This window comes from Struthio camelus, chromosome 15 (assembly GCF_040807025.1).
Source record: "Struthio camelus isolate bStrCam1 chromosome 15, bStrCam1.hap1, whole genome shotgun sequence".
Lineage (NCBI taxonomy): Eukaryota > Metazoa > Chordata > Aves > Struthioniformes > Struthionidae > Struthio > Struthio camelus.
In genome coordinates this window covers 17,354,109-17,373,477 of record NC_090956.1, presented here as the reverse complement: position 1 = coordinate 17,373,477, position 19,369 = coordinate 17,354,109, and the positions used below count along the sequence as shown (strand labels likewise).

At 51.5% G+C, this 19,369-nt stretch overlaps 1 protein-coding gene across 2 annotated transcripts in view; it reads left to right on the top strand.

Annotated features, from left to right (window-relative positions):
* LOC104147557 (syntaxin-binding protein 4) overlaps positions 1–19,369 on the top strand; it is a 63,327-nt gene that overhangs the window by 5,144 nt on the left and 38,814 nt on the right. The window contains exons 1-2 of one of the 2 annotated variants that reach the window (XM_009680287.2): positions 15,332–15,635; positions 18,252–18,325. In XM_009680287.2, coding sequence (XP_009678582.1) covers positions 15,589–15,635; positions 18,252–18,325 — 121 coding nt within the window. In that variant the 5' untranslated portion in view covers positions 15,332–15,588. Of the gene's footprint in view, positions 1–15,331; positions 15,636–18,251; positions 18,326–19,369 lie in introns of those variants that run through there. The other variant, XM_068908204.1, reaches the window with a different exon arrangement.

Here is a 19,369-nt window from a genome sequence, read left to right as displayed (position 1 = left end):
TTTAAAAGCTCCTGAAATGGTTGTTTTGTAAAGAGGAAAGACTTTGTTTCAATGTAATCCGCGTTGCATCGACTGCAGGGGTAGGTTATAACTGCTGCGCTCCAGTACCCAGCAACCTGACCTAAAAGGTGCGTGTTATCGTTTCACGTAAATGTTAAAACGATAAGGCTGGCGCGGAGAATCTTATCTATCTCCCTGGAAGCTTCCTCGGCGAGCAGCGAAAGCGGAGACGGGAGCGGCGGGCGGTTCCCTGCAACGGGGCAGGCGGGCACCGGCGAGCGCGGGCACCGGCCTCGGGGACGCCTCGCGGCGAGGAGAGGGGGTGGCCCCTTTGCTCCGACTCCGGCAGGGGAGGAAATGCCAAATTAGGGCTCCAAAGCTGCCGGATTGCCTTAGGGGTGAGCAGCCCAAAAGAGGACAATTTGCCGTCCCTGAGGCCGGTCATAATTTAAAGCTTTATCGGTGAGGAACGCTGAACGCTTCGCGCTGCCTCTCCCCGCTCCAGGACTTGGGGCTTGGCGAGCTGCCCGGGTCGGGGCAGCGGGGGAGAGGGGTGGCACGGCCAGCCTCCCGGGGGTCACGCCGCGTCCGGCGGGACGCCGGCAGGGGACACTGCAACCCAGGAGGGGACACCGCATCTCAGGAGGGGACACCATGTCCCAGGAGGGGACACCGCATCTCAGGAGGGGTCACCATGTCCCAGCAGGGGACACATCTGGCACAGCCTCATCCCGTGCGGTGCCTCTGGTCTTTGCTGCATGGCCGGGCTCCCAGCGGCTCCCAGTCCCTCCCAGTCTGGCAGCCCTGGGGGTTTCCCTTGCCCCCACGGACACGTGTGTGCGATGCGTGTGGGATCGCCCCTGCCCCGTTCCCGCGGCGGCGGGGGGCTGCCGGCGCTTGGCACGGCCGGCCAGCAGGACGTCGAGCTGAAGAAGCCTTCAATTTGCCCGAGCTCTTCTGGCCTCACCCCGCAAGAGGGAGCAGCCCCGTCCCGGGTCGTTCCCCGTGCGCAGAAATGGGGGTCGGTCACGGCCGAGCTCGGCAGCCCCGACGCGGCTTGGGCCACGCGTGGCCAGGACGGCGCCCGCGCCGCGTCTCTGCCCCGCCGAGACCAAACTCAGCTCCGTCCTCCCCGCGGTCTCTCTGCTTCGGGAACACAAAGCGTCGCCTTTTCTCTTTGGGCCGAAACGGTGAGGATCTCCTCGCGGCCCGGCTGCCCTCGCCGGCGCCCCGGCGGGCGAGACAGATGCATTTCATAAGCCGCAGCGACTTCCCTAATCCGCAGGCTCGGGGCTGTCCTGGGCTGGTCTCGCTGCGCCTTGCCTCCGGGCGAGATGGAGACCCAAAATATCCGGCCATGCGTCCGGCGCCGGGTGGGCGCTCCTTTTTGTTCAATCTCGCCCTGACAAACTCTGAAAGCTTTTCTGTCACCCTGATTTTGGGGGGAAAAAAAAAAGGGCCGGGAGACACATCCGCTCGCGCCGGCGCTGCCGCGCCAGGCAAGGTGCCGGCGTGTATGCACCCCAGCGAACGCGGCTCTAATCCCGCCTCTTCCCCAAGGCCAAATACTAGGAGGTTTGGGGGGGGGGGTGTCCCCACTGGGCGAGCCGCTGCTCAGGGCCCGGCGGGGTGCAACGCGTCAGGCCCTCGGCAAAACCCGGCGCGTTGCTCCCCGCTCGCTGCCGCCCCAGTCGGCCCTCGAAAGCGGCGTCTGCAGGGGCCCGAGCTCGCTGAGGCAGCCCCCTGCCGCCGCCGTCGCGCCGCGCCTGGGGACGGCGTCGGAGGCCGGCGCCGCCCCGGGAGCCCGCGGCGCGGGCCGGGAGATGGGGGGGGGGTCCATGGAGCCGCCCCCGCCGCCCCCGGCCCGCGCTCGCGCCCGCTCGCAGCCGAGGAGGCAGGCGGCCCCGGCGGGGCTGCCGTTTGGGGTGAAAGCGAGAGGCCGAACGCGGGCTGGCAGGACCGCCCCGGGCGCAGCCGCCGCCGGCGGGGAAAGTTGGAGACGTCGGCGGGGTTTAGCGCCGGAGAGCTGGGTCAGGAGACGATCACATGTCTCCTCCGCCGGGGATTAGACGGGTCCGGCTGCGGCTAAAAGCCGGGCTGATTACCCGGGCGCGGGGCTGTCGAAGGAGAGGGGCCCCGCGGCCGACCCATGGCCGGGCAGGCGGCAGCCGGCCGCGCCAACGCCCGCTCGCCCCCGCGCCGGGGCTGAGCGCGCCCCGGATCATGTCCCGGGACCTGGAGCGCTTCGATGGCCTTTCCCTCATTTACTGGTAAGCCGGGCGGGCGCGAGGCCAGCGCGGGCGCCGGGTGCCGCCGGCGGCAGCGGGGGCCGCGCTCGACGCTTAGGGCCGACGGTTTGGGCCGGGCGTTTTCCAGCAGCCGGCGACGTGGAGGCTCGTCACGCGCGGAGCCGCGGCGGCGCCGCTGGGGCCGTCTGCGTCCTTCCCCCGGAGCGGGGCGGCAGCCGAGGTCCTCGCTCGCCCCGGGGGGTGGCCGAGCGCGCCGGGGGGGGCACGGCTGCCCGAGGGCTCGGAGGGAGCGCGGCTCCGGGCAGCGCCGGGCTCAGAGCGGGCTTAGCTGAACTCAGCTGCTCCCCTGGGGGGGTCGGGGGGCCAGAGCCACGGGTGGGGGCTCTTGGGGCCGCTCCGAGACCAGCCGCGGCGTCGCCTGGGCGTCTGGCCATCCGGCCGTTCCTGGGGGGGGGCCTGTCTGCTGCCGAGGTAGGTCAGAGGAGGGACGGCGGGGGCGGGCGTGCGGGGCGGCAGCACCCTGGGGCGCGCGGTGACGGAAGAGCGGGGCGGCCGGCGGCTCTGCCCGCTGGTACGCGGCGCTGGAGCCGCGCGGCTCTCTGTAGGGCTCCCAGAAAGGCCTCAGCGCCCAGAGGAGAACCGGGCCTCTCCCAGCGCCTCGGTTGGTCCTCGAAACTCTCCGGTTCAGTCCTTGGGGAGGGCCGGGGGGGCCCGGGGGCTGCCTGCGGCCTCCTCTGATCGGGGAGGAGGTCAGTCCGCCCCGGCGCCGAGCGGGGGCACGTCCCCAGGGGCTCGGTGGCCATCGCTCGCTCCCCGTTTCGCGGGAACGTCTCCGGCGAGCAGGGAGGAGCCGAGAGCGCGGCGAGGCGCGCCTGGCGGAGGAGAGGCTGGGCTGGCCCGCCCAGGGCAGGATGCGCGCGGCTGCCGTGCCCGGGGCCGGGCGTTGCGTGCGCCGGGCGCCAGATGTGCGGGGCTGGCGTGCGGCTGTCTGGGCAGCGCTGCTGGGCTGTCGCGGAGGGCGGCAAGCAGATGGCGGGGGAGGTCCCACCTCCCCCAGCCCCTTCGATAAATATGGCCCTGATCTGCCACTGATTAAAAGATTACTCGGAGAGTTTGAAATATAAATTTAATATATAACCATGAGCGGGATCTCCCCCTGTGCTGGCTCTCTGCCCTGCCGTGGGTGCGCTGGGCTCAGGGCTGTTGAGCTACCAGCTGCTGGTCCACCAGCTCTCACTTCTTTGGCTTCCTCAGAGGGATGCTGGGCCTGATCCATGCCCCCTGAGGATACAGGGCTATCATCTCTGCCTGTGCTCCTCTGGCTGCTCCGGGGCCCGTAAGTGAGCTCTGCAAAACTGGCTTTTGTGCAGGACCCTCTCACAGCCCTTTGCCAGGTGAGGCAGGAAGAAATCAGAACCACGTACAGGTCCATTTTGCCAGCGGGGTTACCAGACTGACAGCCTGTGGCAGCGGTCATGGACTGGGACCCTGCAGTGGGTCCTGAGGGTGCGGGACGGGTGCAGAGCAGTGTCCACCCTCTGCAGCTGGAGAGCACCAGTCACAAAGTGGCCAAAAGCGCTGTTAGCCCACAGGCTTCTTGCTGGATGCCATCTGGGCAGCTGTTGACACAAGAACAATTCAGAGCTTCCCTGCTTGCGCTTTCTGTTTTTACTACTACTTTTATGGTTTGCATCAATATTTGTGTTTTGGCCACAGGGATATTTGCAGCTTGAGGACAAGATCAAAGCTCTTCACAGCTGGTGTTTCAAGCAAAATGTTTGCAAAGCTGCAATCTGTGTGTACAGATGGAAGAGCCCACTGAGGTGGTGCTGGTGTAACATGTTCTCAAGGGTTTCCTGCTCTCTTCCTTCCTCTTAGCATTACCAACTAACTGTTTTGGTCAGGGCAAGCGTCTCTGCCGCAAGCTAGGTTTGTTGGCATATTCTGTGCAAGTGAGTTAGCCCTTTCTCAAAAGGTTTCGTTTTTCACATCTTTCTACACCCAGTTATCTCCCTCCCCTTCTTGTCTTTTCCTTCTTATTTAGACTTTAGATTCACTGCGACTTGTCTTGGCTTCGTTTCCTGCCTTCATTCTCATATTTTTTCCCCCGATTAATTTGTTCCTCACCAGAGGATTGACTAGCTTGACCCTTAGGGCAGCCGGTGTTTGTAGCCTGGCAAACGGAGCAGAGGTCCACTGCCGTGGGAGGGAGGGAGGGAGGGCACCACGGCGGTCAGCTCTCTGCTCGGGCAGCAACAGCCTTCTACTGTTAATAAGTTTATAAACAGTCAAATCCTATGACTGAGGGGATTGAGAAACGTAGGGAGATTTATAATCCTGTTAACCCTTAGTATGTCTGATTCACTGACTGAAGAGGAGCTGAATGACTTACGCAGGCCACTGCTTTTTTCCAGCTAATATTAAGTTGTGTCTGTGGATATCTTTCTGAACAAATTTAGGATCTTGAGAAGTGACGGAACTTATGCCATGTGAAAGAGGCTTCCTCGCGGTTTGGGAAGGATAATGCCTGCGTAAATACGTTTGTGGGATTTTTGAGTGCATGCAGGCTCATTCAAATGAATGAGCACACACACGCTGGCACCGTCTTGCAGGCCTGGAGCCCAAACGGAAACCACAGCACCAAATTCTCCGCTTGCCTGTGTCGGGCACCCTGGTGCAGCAGCGAGGCTGCACTCCTCTGCAGTCAGTGATGACCTGTGCACCAGGACCAGTCAAGCAGATTAACAGCAGCCGAACAAATACCAGTGATTCAGTGAATAATACTAGCATAAGCACTGGAAAAGCTCTGAGTCCTCATACTTGGAGGTATAACCAGACAAGGGATTAGCTTCAAGAAGACATTGCAGCTCCTTGCTATATCCCTGCAGAGTAGGGGACGTGGACAGTGTGGAGGTTTTAGCTGGTCCTTCAGCATGTCTTGGGATGGTGGCTGGGAGCAGAGCCAGCATGCTGGGCCGGAGGGACTGCTCCTGGGGCAGAGTAGGGTGGTTGGCTCTGCAACAGAGGGACTATCCTGGGGTAACGGAAGAAACTATCACTGGTGTGAAATCTGGATTGAGGGCTGTTCCTCCTCTGTTGTGAGAGCAGGATAGTATAGTACATCCTCCTGGGGATCTCAGCTCACTGGAGCTGTGTGAGGCCCAGGACAAGCAGGGACATCTCTGCTCGCTCCTTTGCTGCAGCACGGCCTGTGGCCTTCCTGAGTGGAGGAGCTGTGGCTTGGCATGCCGTTCCTCAGCAGCGGTCGGGAGCATCTGACTTGCCTCCTGCGACTGGTAGAAGGAGCAGGTGAAAAATGAGCAGAAGAAGGTCTAGTTGTATTGGATGAGCTGGGGAGAACAGATCGTGGTTCATCTGTCAGGCTCAGGCATTGTTTATGGTACAAGTGCTTTGGAGAGTGGAGATATCTGCTCCTTTAGGAAGGAAATGTTTCTTTTCCTGCTCCCAGTCCTGAGGTGATGGGACAGTCCCTGAGAAGGGTGAGCTGCATGGCACGGAGAGGACTGAGGACAAGCTTGAGGCAGTTCATGTTTGCAGGGGGAGTTGCGCTTTTTTCCTCAACAGTCCTTTTCTGTTAGTCAAATCCCCTTTCAAGTTGATTAGTATATTAATTATACCAACTCTGCAGAGCCACTGAGTTTCAGACTGGGTTCCAGGAAATTGTATTTCCACGAACTGAAGCCCAAATTGGGATTGCAGTGCAAATCCCCAATCCCAGGATTCCTGTGAAGCAGAGCAACAGATTAGAGATGCGAAGGAAGAAGCTTCCCTGCGTGTGGAACACCAGCCACGCTGGGGGTTTCGGTCCTGTTAGAACAGATCAAACATGAAAGGAGCTTGTTAGAGCTTTCCAGATTATATTTAGTTTGATTTAATTTGTATCCCAAGTAAATACATCCAGTGGTTTGGGCTGAAACAGATGCTGATAGCTACAAGACTTACAGGACACTTATCCCATTTGTATACATTGCCTTGACATTGCTAAAGCTTTTCAGCAAAGTTTTGAACTAAGCTTGACCTTGCTTCCACCTGAAATAGCCTGTTTTCCTGACTGCAGTGGCACAGGGTGATTAAAGAAGGCTTTTTTGCCTTTTCCAGAACCAAAGATTTTTGAAGCAGCAAGGAAGAACTGTAACTTAATGGAGGGAAGTCCGTCCATTTGAAAATACTCTTAACCTCTCTCCAAGCCTCCGTGGCCTATAAAATGTGTATTATCTTTCTAGCTCTCCTAAGCAGGAATATGAGGGCTTTTTTTCCCCCCTTGTGAATTAGACCTGAATCCTGTGGGAGTTCATCCTTCTGAAGGCATCTGGTGCTGACTTGAAGAGCAGAAATGTATATTGGGACAGTATTAGCAAGAGACTGCTTGTGGTTTTTACATGCTCAGAGAAGCATCTCCAGAAAATGGTTCATCTCAGTTGACCTGATGCCTGTTTTCAGGTAGGATTGATTCCCTTCTAGAAGTGCCTGTCTATATAGGATATAGGTGACTAAGTGCCTGTCTATGTAGGATATAGGTGACTAACTTAGTTTAGAGACCTAACTTTTACGCAGCCAAGATTCACTGAGATGAATCCCTTGTGCTGAAGAAATTCACTAGCCAAGAAGGATACTGAAAGATGGCACAAAGTTTAGAGGAGGGTCACAAAAAGTAATTAAAGAATGGAAACACCTGACCAATGGTGAGAAACTGCAACTCCACCTGCTTGCAGTTTGAGATAGAGGCTGGATGGTGCTTGATCATGGCCTAAAAGCACTAGGAGAACAGAGGGCCCTTCGTTCTTGAAGGATGGAGTGATATACATCCAGCCTAGGATTAAGGCATCTTGTTTCCTCAGTTGGAAGAAGTAACCACTGAAGAACTTCCAGTCTTTATTTTAAAATTGCCTAATTCTGGGAATCTTTAAACCAAAGAGTACACTTTGGTTCAGATATGAATTAACTCAGTGAATGAGTAACCACCACTATGAGGGATAAAAAGGATGAAGCCCTGGGAGCCACCACCCTACAACCCTCTGTGGCTGGAGAAGACAAGGGAGAAGACCCACACTCAGTGGCAGGCAGTGAAGGTGGGCTGGCAAGAGGGTTTGCTAGGGTGGGGCAGGGGCGCTATGGCTGTTGGCTTTCCCTCTGAGGAAAGGAAGGTCCCTTTCACTCTGAGCTTGGAGGACTGAGCCCCTTTGCAAGGAAGGGATGCCACAGTAATGAGAAGGCAGGTGTGACTGAGTGACTGGGAGTGGTCATCCACCTGGGCAAAGAGCAAATGGATTTGTGATCCTGAAGGCTGTGATGGGAAGCAGTAACTACCCTTCTGCAACCACCTCTTGTCCCCTGGGGTTCACCCTGGGATTCTCTGTCCCTGGGAGCACCACCTTGGTGCTCTCAGAGGAAGGGGACAAAGGAGCACAGAGGTCTGTAAGGAGACTGGGGAGGAGGAAGGTGCCTGCAGGGAACAGACATTGACATGTGGATGCCACCAACCCAACAGCCTGTCTGGATCCTGAGGATTTGCTTTATTCAAACAGGACATTCCCACGTGCTGTCTGCCTAAACCTGCTGCTCTGGGTGCTGCTCCTCTTGCCTCCTGGGGGTGGCTGGTCCCTCCCTGCTGATGGATGATGCCAGGTGTCTCGTCTCCTTGGGACCCTGCATAGATGCACTTGAGGCTGAGAGCTGCCTCCGTCTGCTTCTGCCCAGCCTCTTCTAATGTTCTCCTTTTAACCCCAGCAGATGAGAACGCTTCCAGGAGACAATTTTTTGGTCTGAATTACAACACCTAGGCTTTATCTGGCAGTCAGGAGAGCTGGCCTATCCCACAGGTGGGAAGGGCTGCAGAGCAGGGACCCAAAGCAGCTGCCTGCTAAAGCCAAAGCTGGCTCTGGCATTCGCTCAGCACTGGTGCTGTAGGAGGATACTAGTTCACCCCTTCTCCAGCTGGCTGTACTGCTGCCAGGGAGGGAAGCGGGGATATTGGGAGAAGAAGCACCACAGGTCCCTCCATGGCACAGCTCATCTCATTAGAGAAAAGGTTATTTAGTCTCTGCAGCCCATAAATCCTCCATGTTTCCATGCAGTGTTGTTAGTGGCTGGAAGTGCTTGGCAAGCAGGGAGGAAAGCAGCTGAGAGGCTAGCAGTGATGCTGCAATTCAGTGCTGGCATGTGCATGCCCCTGCCATCTCGTTAGAGGTGTTTGTGTTAGATGGGGAGTGATGTTCTGTTATGCTGTAGGTCTTTACACCTCAAAGAAGTCATGGGACATATTAGCGTAAGTGAAACCTGGGCTTTTGGGTACCAGATTTCTCCGTGGGAATGGGCCACAGATCACACCCCTGCCAACAGCTGCAGCAGGATGGGAAACTTCTGGGGTGAGGTTGAGATGTTGTGTGGATGGGATGATGTTGCCAACGTGTCTGGGTAGGATGTCTCCAGGAGCACTGCTGCTCTGAATAGAGAAGCTGTGGTGAGGTGGCACTAGTGATCAAATTGACACTTTGAGGACAGGTGGAGCTGCCTGGCTTCTGTCCTCAGCACCCTTGGGAAATGTCCTTTCAAATGCTGGGTGCTGCCAATTATCAGCTGCGCTGGATGAAAATGAATTTTTGGGAATGTTGCTTTCTCCTGCACTAAACAGTTAATGTGCATCAGTGTCAGCACTCGATGGGCTGATCTGGTCTTCAGACTGGAGCAGGGAAGCAGCAGCCTTGGATCTTGGCAGTAAACACCGAGCCAAATTCCTCCATGACCTGAGGCTATTTACTCCTGGAAGAGCTCATCTTTGCTCCATCCTGGCCCTGCCAAAGAAGGGGGTTTTCCCTGGCCTGGCTGCCCCGCAGCAACTGCCTTCCTCCTGCCCAGCACGGGAAGAGCGAACCGCAAGAGGGGGGTGCTGCGATCCCAACCACAATTGTGCAAAGCAGGGCTGGGGGGTCCCCATCTGCCCCAAGAACAAGGGGACCTCTGCAGAGGTCACACCAATCCCCCAGCCGGTCAAACGCAGGGATCCTGGGCTCAAGGAAACGGTCATCCTGCTTGTGATGCCAGTGCCAGTTAATCTGCTAACATCCCTCCGGTGCGGATAGGTGATTAGGGAGTGCATGATGCAAACGGCGGTAGCTATGGTGACTGGGGAGGGCACCCTGCGCTAGGGGGTGTTGGATGCTGCGTGGTGTTTGTCTGGAGGTTTTTTTGTGGGTTTTTTTTTTGTTTGCTTTCTGTCTGATTTCGGAACAGCTCGGTGGGGCCGTGCATGAGCGCTTTGCAGCGCAGCCACGTGCGCCACCACCTTCGCTCTCCTACACCGTGCGCTGCTCCCTCCCTCCCAGGGGCTGCTGCACCCCGGGGTTGCCAGCGAGCTGCGGTTGCAGCCAGAGAGACCAGGCACGCTTCTGCCAGTAATTTAGGCTGTGTGGTTTTGTTCCCTCTTCTGTTCAGGCTTGTCCGGGAATGTCCCTGATTTTATGAGCTCATTTGAAATTGCTCTATGGGTGATATTTATGAAAATGGAGCGGGCTATGTTGTGACAATGTGGACCATGTATGGTTGCTTAGCTTTAGAGTAGGTGGCTTTTTTAAAAAAAAAAAAAATCAACTCTTTGTAATAGATCCTGTAAACCATGCAGTTGCTTTTTTCCCTGTTCTCTAATTGGGAGCAAACCCATCTTCAGCCTACGCTGATGTTTTGTCGCAAAACAAATGCTGGATCTCTGTTCAGCAGGTGCCTGTCCAGGCCCCACATCCGTCTTCCGCAGGCGCCCGCCCGGGCGGCCCTTGCCGCCGCTGTTGGCGCAGCGGGTAGCCCGGGCTGGGAGCGGGGCGTGTGGCACCTGCCGTCGGCCTCTCCAATGCAGCACCTTCCCGTCCAGACTTCTTGTTGCTGCTTTCTGGAAACAAAAGCACTCAGATGGGCTTCACTGCTGCTAAAGAACACCTTGGAGCCTCTGCTTTAATTCCCACTTGCACAAATCCTCTCGGGTGCCACCCACCGCGTCTTGCGTTTTTTTTGTGGATGTTCCATCCCCTGTGGGAAAGCTCTCTTGCATTTGAGATCAACCTGCAGGTTTACTTGAAAGCCTTGGCGTGCGTCCCCCGCTGTGCCCCAAGGGCCTGGGGGCCGCTGGTGGGGCTGCAGGCACCGCCGCACCATGCCGTGCCGAGTGAGTCCTGCGTGCTGGGGAAGGCTGACCATCCGCAGGCGATGCCACGCTCTCCCAGCATCGTCCCGGCGCAGCCTGCTCCACTGCTCCCCAGAAGCTCTGGAGGGCGAGAGGAGGCAGGGGCTGGCGAGGGAGCGCAGGGCCGGCCGGGTTGCCCGGCTCCGAGTAGGCACGGACACTGTCCCCCAGCTGCTGCGGTAAGTGGCTGGCACAGGCCAAGGCAAATCATCGGGTGGCTGAAGCTTCCTCTTGGTTTGCTGACGGGGCAGAGAGCATTCACATCCTTGTACCTGGTCCTTTCCCCTGTCTTTCTCCTTTTGCCCTGTATTTCTGCCAGAGATGCATCTCTCTCTTCACTTATCTTGTCATGCTTGCTTTCACTCCTGCCGTTATGATTTTAGAGTTTTGTCTTTCTGTGTGATTCCCTATCCTACAGCCAGTCAGCACTGAAAGCAGTGAGCATCTGTCTGCAAGACCCAAGGAAACATCCCCGCATGAAGGTACAGTCAAGCACCTCCTCTTTTCCTTAGCCTTTCTTGCTTCCTCGATCTAACAGCCTGAATCAGTGGCCATCTTTCACATGCTTTTGATATTCATGCTGCTCCTTCCCAAGAAGCAGAGAAGAAAGGAGGCAGAAGACGGAAGCAAAGGAAGAAATACAGATGAGGTTCTTATCTGGAAGCAGCCTAAAAACTGTACTGCCCATATGCTGCTTCTAGGTATTCACAGAAAGTTATTTGATTAATACTTATAGGAGGGTTGGATAGTACCTTTGCAGAGAATTGCAGTATCTGCTCATGACTTTCTACTAGAGAGAAAGGAAATTCCTATCAATTTTGTTGCATCCCTACCATAATTTTGTAGATCTCTCGGATCCTAGTTGCGCTTTCTAAGGCAGGACAGATAAAATCCCCTGCGCTAGGAACGGAAGGGTGTTCTTGAGGCAGGATCTTCCTGAACATAGCACACTGCTTGCCTAGAAGCAGGAAGGATTAGTAATTGGTACTTAAGAGAAAATCCAAGAGGATTTTAAAATTTTAAATGCGCTGCAAGGAAAGCTCAGGGCGGAGAGATGCACAAGAGAGCATCTTTCTCGTAGAGCTTGCAGGTATTCAAGAAGGTATTTAAAACTACCACCATGAAAGTCCAAGCTTGGAAATGATCAGCTGCTGAAAGCCCAGAGACTACGTGCATCCTGGGGCAAAGAGCCCTGCTCTGGCACAGAAATATATGCTGCTCTTTCTAAATTGAGGAAGTAGTAGAATCTATTTTCTTGGCTGTCCTATCAGCAGACAGACATCTCTTGAGGCACTGGAGATGTCTCTCTTGTGCTAGTTCCAGACTAGTGGCTTTTTAAGTAGCCACGACCTCTGCTAAAGGAGTTGAAATGAGCAGTGGCAAAGGGAGTAATCCTTGCCTTTGTGTGCCTTTGTGTTAGATCCTTGCCTTTGTGTGCCTTTGAAGCAGCTTGGGCTAGACAAGTTTTGTAGATCTAGGTCTTTCCCATCAGCTGGTTCTGGAGGCTGACACATGAAAAGATTGTCTTCTGGGTTTTAGCCTCAGTGTTGGGGCTGGAACTGTTGAGAAGACCAATAGCTCTATTTGTTTGCTTGTATGGCCTTAACACTGCCCAGAGATCATTCTACCTTAGCAGACAGGCTGGAAAGAATTGTTTGGCTAGGAAGAGCACACAATGCACCCCTCAGTTTCAAGTAAAAGTATATTTTACAAGCGAGCAGTCTTGAGCGATATCTTCCTACACAATTTTTAATTCTCCACTGGACATCTGTCTTCCCTTGTGTTAATCATGCAGTGTCAAGACTTCCAATGACACTGAATCAAACACCTATGCCTACTGTAGGCCAGTTGTTCCCAGCACTGTTTGCTTGTAGTTTAGGTAGGAAAGGCAAGGGGAGATATGTATGACAAGAGAACACTGTTCATTGTGCTTGTTGCAGTCATCCTCTTCCCCTCTTTTCTTTCTGAAAGCTAGAAACGTTAGATTTGCTACCTGAGACTAGACCGTCTTGTCTACCTGCTTTCTTTTGACAGAGGTCAAAGTTTGATGTTTTGGAGACGATGCAATACCTCCTACTTAGCCGTGAGCAATGTGGACCAGGTGGATAACTCCAGATGAAAATTTTCAGGTGCTTCTGACAGAGAAGGCAGGGAAAGTGTGTGCAACATACTGTTAACTCAAAGTAACAGCCTGTTTTACCTTCTTGCTTCCTGGCAGGAAGAGGCAATTCTGCTGATTGGCATTAGGATGGGGGACAAGTGCAGCTATAACAGACACAGGCACCGGTACGTAACCTGCTCTCTTTCTGTGCTTCTGCCCACTGCTTCCAATTTCTTTCTTCACATTTTCAGCTTCATGATCTCTTAGAAAAATGTGTTGGAAATATGCCTGATTTGTGCTTTATTTTGCTATCAGCATTTTTGTCTTGTCCTGCTCCAAGACTTATTTTGATTCCACTTGTAGCCTTGTTCCCCCTGCTTTTAAATACTAATATTAAGTTGACTGTTTCCATTCAACATTTTAAATTAAAAATATTTTTCAAGGAAAAAACTTTCACATAGAAAAATTTTGCTAAAATTCATTGTATATCAGTGAATTAAAAGGTGAAAATGCTAAGTTAAGTACACGTTTATAGGCTGTCCAGCCCTGTGGTGTTAGTTCATACTTAATTCATACTCCTTCCACTCACCTATTTATTTAAAAAGAACCCATGAGCCCCAAAAGACATGTGCCTGCTCAATGTTAAGCATGGAAAATTTTCCCCAGGACCTAGAAATTGGGGTGGATGACCCTTTACAGAATTGCAAGGGAGAGATTCTTCTGTTTGTCTGCAGATTTTGGTGCAGAGTGGCCTGATACCACCATACTCTCCTATAACCCTTCTGAAGCCAGCGTTGGTCAAAGAGGTTGCCTCTTCTTGCAGACCTTGCCTCCAGCATTTGTACCATCCCTTGGCTTCAGAGTTGATTTATCCCAGCTGAGGTTCTGACCTATGAGTCAAAGGGTTCATTTTGTCAATTGTTTTATTAGAGCCTCACGGGACCTCCCAAGGCTGTATGAAACAAGTCATGTAATGAGTTTTAGTGGTGGGATGGAAATACTCCTTTACTGTGACTGGCAGGATTATTAGTGCATTAGAGGATCTGCAATATGATTGTTAGTGTAACCAGCAGGAGACGTCTGGATCTGTTCAAATTTCCATTTACAAATGAGTTGCTGAAGCAGGCCTGCCTGAGCTGGGCACTGCTCTGATTCCTGCTGCTTGAGGAGAATGTTGCAGTTATGAAGAGCTGGTCCATGCCAGGGCATAAAAGGAGAATAGGCCAGGATGAAGGGTTATATCACCCGCAGAGGAGTTGAATTGCTGTGTCTAGCCTGCTACAAGACTTTCTCGGTAATCTTGATCTAGTACTTAGGGTCAGACTCACCAGGTAGTTGGACACTCAGATCCTCTGTGAAATTGTGGCTCCTCCAGCAGGAGGGAAGGAAGAGGCCCTTGCTGCCTTAATGGAGTTTGACTTTAGAGTCTCTGTGTCCTGGTTCCCATCTGCAAGATGGGAGGGAAAACTGCATTTCAGCAACCTCATCCCTGTGAGGATGATTGCTTCTGTGAGGCTCTCGAACACCCGGAAGGGAAGGGTGGAGGCATCCATTAGACTGGGAAATGGTATCAAGTAAAACGCCTCACATTCAGTCTGATTTATTTCCTGATCCCTTAAAATGAAGCCTTTATGCAGATGTAGAATAATTACTGAAATAAACAAATATGTACTGCTAGATACTTCTACATTTGAAGTTTAGTTGGGCATTATTTATCCAAATGTTGGTTTTGTGACTAGATGAAGTCACTTAGGAGGTCTTTGGTGACCGAAAGAGTCTGTTCTGCTTTTTAATATTTCCTCAGAATGCTCCCAAATGGAAATCACTTAAAGCAGCAGTTAAAAGGAAACCTTTCACATTTGTCATTGTTTTTAAAATACCTAGAGTTCACGCAGCAGTTTCACGTAGCCATTGGAAAAGTTCTTGCTAATAAAACTCATCATTCATTCATGGGAGAAGCAATATCTAACAGCATCAAGTACAAGCAAATATTTGGCAAATAGTTTGCAGTTATAAACAACTGTCTATATCAAGTCACTAGCTGATCTAGACTGCTGTATGCTGATATACAACTAATGACACCTGGCCTAAAGCCTGCACACAAAAGCAGTGAACAGTAAGAGAAAGACAATACTAATAAAGTTAGCAGCTTGCTACAGGTACCTTACTGGGCCTTAGCTGTCCACCAGAGCTGGAATGGGTAGGGAGATGCAGGACCTGTGCCCCCTATCTCCCCTGCTATGTCTAGCTCTGGTGAGGCAAGTCTTTGTGGGAATTTCTCTTTGCTTCACACAGTGCACAAGATCAGTTGTTCCAGGTCTGTCTCTTTTCACTGTGCAACCTTGCATAATCTTATTTTTTGCTTCAGGTTCCCATGTCCTATAAAACAGGGGTTGTGCTGCTTCCCTGGCAGGGTGATGTGCTGTGAGATAGGTGGATGAAAGAGGCTGTTTAAGGGCAAATCATGCTTCTAACCTCCTCAGAGATATTAGAACAGATGAACTCGCTTTGTATCAAGTAGGAAATGCTGTGGGCTGGGAAAGATGTTAAAAGAAAAAAAAAAAATCCCTAAGTGCTACAGTCTGTTATTACTTCCAAAGCTTTACTGCAGATTTTAAGCCTTTAGGGATGGGGAAAGCACATGTCCTACACTGAACACTGCCTTTCATCCCTGGAGGGGATATTCCCAAAGATGAACAATAGAACGTGTCAAAATAATTATTCCATTGTTCCAGTTGTGTGTGACAGCCTTGCTGGGGAAGGGTGGGGAGTGCTCGGTTCAAATAGAGATTTCTCCCCTGCTTGTTCAGGAAGGCACTTGCAATAGGCCGTGTTGGCTTTGTTTGGCTTGCGTAAGCTTTAATCTAAAGTTGGAGATGTTTTTAGCTGATCTGTGTTAATGTTGGGTGGAATTAACATGCATACGGGAAGACCATGTGACCCCCCGCTCCCCTCCCCTTTTTTCATCGCTTTAACGGATTCCTGCCAAACCAGAGTGGCTAGAGTCCGGCAGGGCTGGGCTGCCACCGCACAGCTCTGCGAGCAAGATGCCCGCCGTCTCTGTCCTTTACAAGGGAGCCATCATCATCAGCAGGTAATACCTCTGAGCAGTGAGACCCGAGGGTGTGAGGGGCCGCCTGGAAGAGGGAAGGAGACATTAGACAGCTCTGTCCGGTGTTGGGTCTCATATCAGCTGCTGCAGCGCAGGCTGGAGCCGCCTTCCAGGTAGAAAGCGTCAGGAGGTTTGCTGTGGGTTTCCTCAGAAAAGGGTTTTGATTGGCAGGGATTATTTGCATGCAGCAGAAAGAGCCGAGAGAATGAAAGGCTGAAAAATCAGAGGAAGCATCGCTTCTCAGCAACAGAGTGAGATATGCTTTACCCCAGCCCTGAAAGCTCCCTGCCGGGCTACACGCAGGATCTTTTGGTTTTGTATCTCCTCCCACGAAGAAAAGGGGACTGGGCTATTAAGTAGGAATGATGCAGAAACAGGATGAATATTGTGCTCTTCTATTTAATTTCTTTGTCTCCAGTGAAGACTCTCTCATTTCTGACTTTCCAAGGTGAGGCGATAGGCATTTAGAGGATAGTCACTTAGAAATGAAGCGTTCGTGCATTCTTCTTGGGACCTGGGAAATGGCTAAGGGCTGTCTATTCCTTCTAGGAGCAAACAGTGGTCCTTCTCTGTACCTTCACTCCATAATCTTGTTGGTGGTTTTGGATGCCTAACATTAGGAAAGCTCATTTGTGCTTCTCCTCCACTGTGTGTGCATCCCATTCAGCGTCAAATTTGATCATATCAAGTAGGCATTGGTTTTACCAAAAACTCTATCCTAGAGTTACACTTCAGCGTGGTTTGAGTTATTTCTCTTTATCCATGATTAAATTTCCTCAGATATTTGTCCAAAATATTCTGAAAAGCCTGGACAACCGCTTTGATTTGCGTAATAAGTCTGGGTCCAAGCTTTGGAGAATATAGACTTGTCTAGCTTCCTGGGAATCGCTGCAACTTGGTCATTTTCTGACAGTGGATGATTTGGCTAATTTTTAATCAAATAGCTTGAACATGCGAAATATTATAAGAATGTTAAGGAATCCTATTTTTAATGAGGAGAGGGAGCTTTCTGTCAAATCTGTTGTTGTAGAATATTTTGATATTTTGGGAGGTATTTCAGGTGTGCTTTAATAGAAGAAAAGTCCCTGAGGTTTATCCCTCTCTTGTGACCTGTTAGATTTAGATGAGCATCTTGTGCTCCGTGGTGTTCTCCCTCCTCTGCTGAGTCCGGTGAAGATTTGGGTTCTGATATTGATTCAGAAACTCTCCTTTCCTCCTGCAAGTTAAATATTTGGAAACTGGAGTGTTTTGGGAGAACGCTGGTGTGTCTCCTTGCACATCTGACTCTGGGTTTGTCAGGTTAAAGCCCACTGATCCTCCCACGGGTGATTTGACAAGCTTTAAGAGGAGAAGCTACATCTTGAATGAGGGGGCCTTTTCCTAAATTTAAAAAGTAAGAAAACACAGTGAGTAATAGTTAACAGTAAAGCAATCTGCAGCCTCTAATCTCCCTTTCAAAACTAAATAAATAATGGTAGGAGTTTCTGAAGTCCAGTGCTGGAGCTGCTTGCTTATGTGAAACTACTTCCACTCCAGATGTCTTTCAAAGGACCTAGCAGGGAAACTGTCTTGGGAAGGGAGTTTATTTCTTACTCCTCGCTGGGGTACTCCACAGCTCTGGCAGTGTCAACGTCTGCGGGCTGCATTGTTGGGTGTCCGTGTGACGCTCCCTATATCTGTTCTGAAAGGTGCTCGGGAAGTCTAAATCCTTATCCATTTTCACATAGTGTAGGGAGGCTTGAGGCACCATGGGACGACTTCCTGACCTGACAAGATGTTTTAGGAATTATCTGGAGGCCCACTTATATGGGAACTGTGGATAGTCCTAGGTTTGGAGTCCAGAGTTTCCAGCTGGGGCAGAGCGGATCAGAGCGTCTTCAGTAACGCTCAGTTTGAGTAACGTGGTATCTCCCTAAAGCCATGCCTATTTTCCCAATGCTCATCAGCAGGTGTGTGTTCAGGGAGAGACTGTAGCATACAGTGGTTAGGATACCAACTTGGCATGGAGTAAACTAAGGTTTAAGCTCCTGTTTTGCTAGCTGTGGCCTGCAATGAAAAACTTCAATTCTTAGTCTGACAAGACTTGAAGCAAATCTTACATCCTCTTTTTTCAGCTCTTCTGCTAGAGAAATGGAGATGCAGAAAAATAGTGTTGTTTCTCCTTGCTCTGCATTTTGTGTGTTCCAAAACCTTGGAAATGGACTCTTACTCGTTGTCTTCCTCACAGATTGTGTGTGTTTGTGAAACTGGCTTACTCTTGGAATATTGGTTTGAGCTCTGATCTCATTTGCATGGAGCTGGACAGCTGTCCAACCCTGTTAATCTGGGGTAACAGATCACGGACAGGTCCATCAGATTTGCTGGGTGGGGATGATGTCCATCTCTGCACATATTTCTTTTATTTGTGTAAATTTGGGGGAGAGAGCTGAGAGGGGGGTTTCTTTTTGCCAGCTTAATATCTGGGGCTATGTCTTTCAGCCTGTGTGTCTAGGTGGTTTTGTGGTTGAAGTCTGAGTGCTTGTGTGCATGTTTGGTTTCTGGGTGTGTATACATCTCTCTGTTTTAGCCTATGAAAGACGTGTCTCTTCTCTCTCCCAGGACACTCATGGGACCATATGGAATGGATCGAGTTGTGCATTGTTTTGATTTCTATGACTGTGCAAATGGGCTGGGTGAGTACTGCTCCTTTACACAAGGGAAGTCCTAGTGCACTGGGGAAGCTGGAACATCCTCCCCAAACTTCCAGCATCTGTGTCACGATTTCATCTCCCTATTTGAAGTCTGACTTCTCACAGAAGTACTGCTGCTTATGCCCGCCTGCTGTTCAAGCATCTAATGTCAACTCTCATGGCAAGGAGGTTAAAATAAGGTCAAAGTCCTGATTAATTCTCTGTTTATTGCAAGCAGTTGCAGTGCTTGGAGCTGCACAGGAGCTTGGTGCAGGATGGCCCTTTCCTTGAACAGGATTTCTGGCAGCTGGAAGGTCCTAGGAGAGGTGAAAAGGAAACACAAACCTGTGCTGGGCCCATGCCTGTATATTCCTCCCGCTGCTGCAGTTTCAGAGTGATACCCGTCAAGAAGTGCAAGCAGGCTTTCCAATGTGAATACCAACCTGAGCTGCCAAAAGCAGTGTGGCTATAAGTAACATTCTGTGTGACACCTAATTGTCATATGGATGACACCTGAGCTGGCATAAAATGGGCCAGCTTAAAACTGATCACAAATTCCTGTTTATTTGCTCTCAAGGAATTTTAATAAATTAGGGAAAAGTCTTTTCAGATTTTTTCAGTCTTTCTGACTCTTCTAAAAAAAAAAAAAATCCTCTCAAGAGAATTCCAAGCACTTCCCAAAGGAGTATCACAGGAGCTGTGAGCCCGGTGCTCCTGCTTTGCTCCATAGGCAAATCTTCCTGCCTGAAGCACCCCTTCAGGAGGCAATTCCTGATGACTGGAACCAGCATACTATGGCTGTCCTGTGGACTTGGGTGTATTAGAGCAAACAATCTGTTTGAAAGTTTTGCCCACAGGTAAGAGTATGAAAGTAGCGTGAATTAGACTTCCTTTCAAAGTGCTCTACGCACTGAAGAAGAGAAAAATATGGTCATATCTGTCAGAATATTTCTGTGAGAAATAGTAATAGATCCATAAATTTAGGGCCAAAGGGATCCGGTATATTATCTCATTTGACCGTTATATATCCAGCAGTATAAATAGAGA